The 3,416-nt window shown below is 41.7% G+C and overlaps 1 protein-coding gene across 1 annotated transcript; it reads right to left on the bottom strand.

Moving 5' to 3' along the window:
- Positions 1 to 1,297: 1,297 nt before the first annotated feature.
- On the bottom strand, positions 1,298 to 2,915 carry cryba2b (crystallin, beta A2b; the record flags this gene model as incomplete). Its single annotated transcript, XM_079230350.1, has 4 exons — positions 1,298 to 1,445; positions 1,662 to 1,804; positions 1,893 to 2,034; positions 2,758 to 2,915. The coding sequence occupies 4 exons, from the start codon at positions 2,913 to 2,915 to the stop codon at positions 1,298 to 1,300; spliced, it is 591 nt and encodes a 196-aa protein (XP_079086476.1).
- Between the last annotated feature and the right edge of the window lie 501 nt (positions 2,916 to 3,416).

The following is a 3,416-nucleotide window of genomic DNA, read 5'->3' as shown; positions in this document are numbered from 1 at the left end:
TCATTAAGGGTTAAAGATAAGATTTTTTACTTTGATCAAACTAGTCAATGTATGATGTGAAAGCAGTGTATTTTAAATATGTCATTAATACAATTTATCTTAAAATCTTGTGAATCTTTCAGCTAAACGTAATCATGCCTTATATCTTTGACGATAAATACATAATCTATGAAAAAAAACACATTGGGCTATCAGAAATTATTCTTCACAAAGGTTGTAAAACAGAAATGTTTAGTAACTCATGGAAGGTTGATGTTTTGGACACAGCTGTCAAACTTGTTTATGTGTCGAAAAAAAAGTGTCTTCATTTGACGTGACATGTCTTTACAGTTGCTCCAAAGGGGAAAACAGTCATCTGATAAATATTCAAACCGGGTTCAGGATTAGATAAATACTTTTCATCAATGACTAAAGGCTTGACATGCATTACATTTGTCTCTGCTGGCATCCGCTGAATTGCTTTATCAGCCCATGGAATTATTTATGGCAATCTTATTGTCCCTCTGTGTCTGGCACACGCAAGAGAACTTGAATCTGAATTATTTCTTTTTTCAAAAGATGATTCACGTTGAATGCTTTATGTGTTTGTTGAGTGCTTGACTGTTAGATAGGAGAGTTGGCCAACCGGACTATCTGTTGCTTTTTTTTACAGTTCCTCCCTTTACTGGTACATTGGGAATATAACAGTAGAGAACAAATAATAGAAAACAAATGTGATCTGGTGCTCTTGTTTATTGGAAATTGGAAAACAATCTGACAAGAACAAAGTGACACATCATAAAGCCTAAGAGAGAGATTTGAATCAAATCTTTCCATGCTCACTAAAAGGCTAAATAAGTGCTTTAATTAAAAACAAGGCAAAAGCTATCTCCAATAACAGCCTGATCTATGAAGCCAAAAGAGAAGAAGGGGCTCTGATGTTGCATTGTCTGTGCACCTGTGCTACTACTATCATAGCCAAGGTGCAAAATGATTGACAGCTCAATGTAGCCAATCAGATTTGGATTTTCATTCGTTACATTTTGGTGATTGCGAAAAGAAAGTCAAAAGAAAAAGGAATACCGACAAACAGTCTCTGGTTTTGAAGAAAAGCCTTTATTTCCTATTTCAAGAACAAGCTTTAGCATGGTAGAATAAGTAGACATCCATACATGCAGACCACAGAGTGGTAGAAAGAGTTGGTCCGTCTCCTGTTCTGTGACAGCGGTCTGTCCGGGGTTCAAGTTGAGGAACGGGGTTCAGGGGAGAGTTTTTTTTTTTTTACAGGTTGGGTCAGGCAGGCAGAAAGAAGGCTGGCTTAGTGCTGGATCCTACGGATGGACTGCACCTGGTTGGTGTGAGCCTGGGTGCTGTACTCGTTGTAGTTTCTGTACTCGCCTTGGTGTCTGTCTCTCTCCAGGATGTACTGGTAGCCACGGTAACCAGGAAACTGGTAGGCCACCCAGCTGCACACAGAGAGAAAGAGAGAGAGAGAGAGAGAGAGAGAGAGAGAGGCGGTGAGCCAAGGTCAGATCCCAGAATACAAGATTACATTTTGCACAAACATTATAGCAGACTTTTGGTTGACAAATGACCAAAATCATTTTGTTTTGGGTTGTGATTGGATTCAAAAGGGGGAGGAGAAAGGGATGCCAATAAGCCGAGGAAGATGTGTAACTTACGCTCCTGAGTTGACCTTGATAGAGGGCACCTCCTTGCTGCACCAGCCCATGGCCTGTAGGGAGGGGTAGTCATCGCACATCTCAAACTTACGGCCCTGGAAGTCCTCACACTCGTACATGGTCACCTTGCTGTCACTGTGGTTCTGCAGAGAAAGAGAGAAGGAGAAAGTTGACCAGTCTGACCAGTAAACAGACAAAGACCGGGAGGAGTGGGAGGATGCGGTCACTTACGGCGCACTTGATGGGTCTGAAGGAAAGCATGTGCTCGGTTCTGTAGCTGCTGTTTCCGCTCCAGGCCTCGTAGCGAGGGTAGTCTCCCTTCTCCAGGATAAACTGCTGTCCCTGGAACTCAGGGTACTCAAAACCAACCCAACTGGAGGGGGGGAGAGAGAATGAGGGAGACAAAAAGAAGGACGAGGATTGAAATGTTGAGTTTAAATGAGCAGACCATGTGTAAAATATCTAGAAATCAATAATTCATTGATAGAACTCTAAACTAAAAACAATGTTGAGCCACTAAATGTAAAGTCGTTTCAGTGCAACAACACTGGAACCGTCCTTTCTGTTAAACAACAGAGTCCAACGCCTAGCGAATGGCCCAGAGGGAAAGCAACATGCAGCTCCTTTTGTCAAAGGGAGCACAAAGCAAACATGAAATACTGCTGCTGCTGCTGCTGCTGCTGCTGCACCCAGGGCTTTTTATCTGATCGCCAGTCAGTCAGCCATTCTGGCTCATAGCCGGCAGCTGCACACATCCAACTCATATCACAACAACATGCACACACACACACAATGCAAATGATACATGCCAAGTAGCGATGCAATAACGCCGTAGGCTGTAATTTATGGTTTTTGTTATTCTGAGTAGAGTCAGTGTTTGGGTTGTTTGGGCTTTTTCAAGCAGATCAAATTACAATTCCAAGAGAAGCAAATAATGGGATGCTATTAGTTATTAATATGGTTTGGGAAAAGGCAATTGTTAAGCAGCAATGTGCGTTTGATAAAGACTACAAACCAACATATTGTGGAAATTCTCTCACTCTCATTATTACTCTAATACTATGTATTCAGGTACAATTTTACAGTGTGCACTTACGGTCCATTCTCAACCTTGATGGAGCGGATCTTGTTGAAGCCCCTCTCCATGATGTTCTGGCACTCCAGCATGAACTCACAGCGCTTTCCCTGGAAGTTCTCCTCCTCCCAGACTGTGATCTTGAACTGGCCCATCTGCTCCATCTGTGTAGTGTTCATGGCTGCTGCTTCTCCCTTCGGGGTTTCTCTCTGGCAAAGGTGGAGAGTTTAAAAAACAGAGTTAGGGTAATACATGTCATGTGTATGGGCCGTCTCAAGAGGACCGGAAAAAGTGAATGAATAAACACAAATGTTTCGAGAGAGCGTATTCTCTTTTTTGGTCAGACTTATAACACAATAAGGTGATGCTGGCGTTTATCTAAATGAACTCAAAACTTCAATCTTAGTTTTTTAGCTAGATGTAAACCAGGTTCGAGTATATTATTGCACCTTCACTCTGGAAAAGTGTCACAAGAAGAGTACAATTTCTGCCATTTTTCCATGTCTCCGTAGTGCTGATTTGTCTCTGTTTCCATTGAAGAGGTTCAATCTAGAACCACAGACATGTCTCCTCTTAAATTATATTACTGTTACATGAAGTAAAAACCACAGCAGCAAACCACATATCAGTAAGAGACATTAAAAGCATGCATTCTGTCTCCAGCAGCATTTAAAGTTCAC

The sequence above is a fragment of the Taurulus bubalis genome (genome assembly GCF_910589615.1).
Source record: "Taurulus bubalis genome assembly, chromosome: 15".
Taxonomy (NCBI): domain Eukaryota; kingdom Metazoa; phylum Chordata; class Actinopteri; order Perciformes; family Cottidae; genus Taurulus; species Taurulus bubalis.
This window is presented reverse-complemented; position numbering and strand designations above follow the sequence as displayed.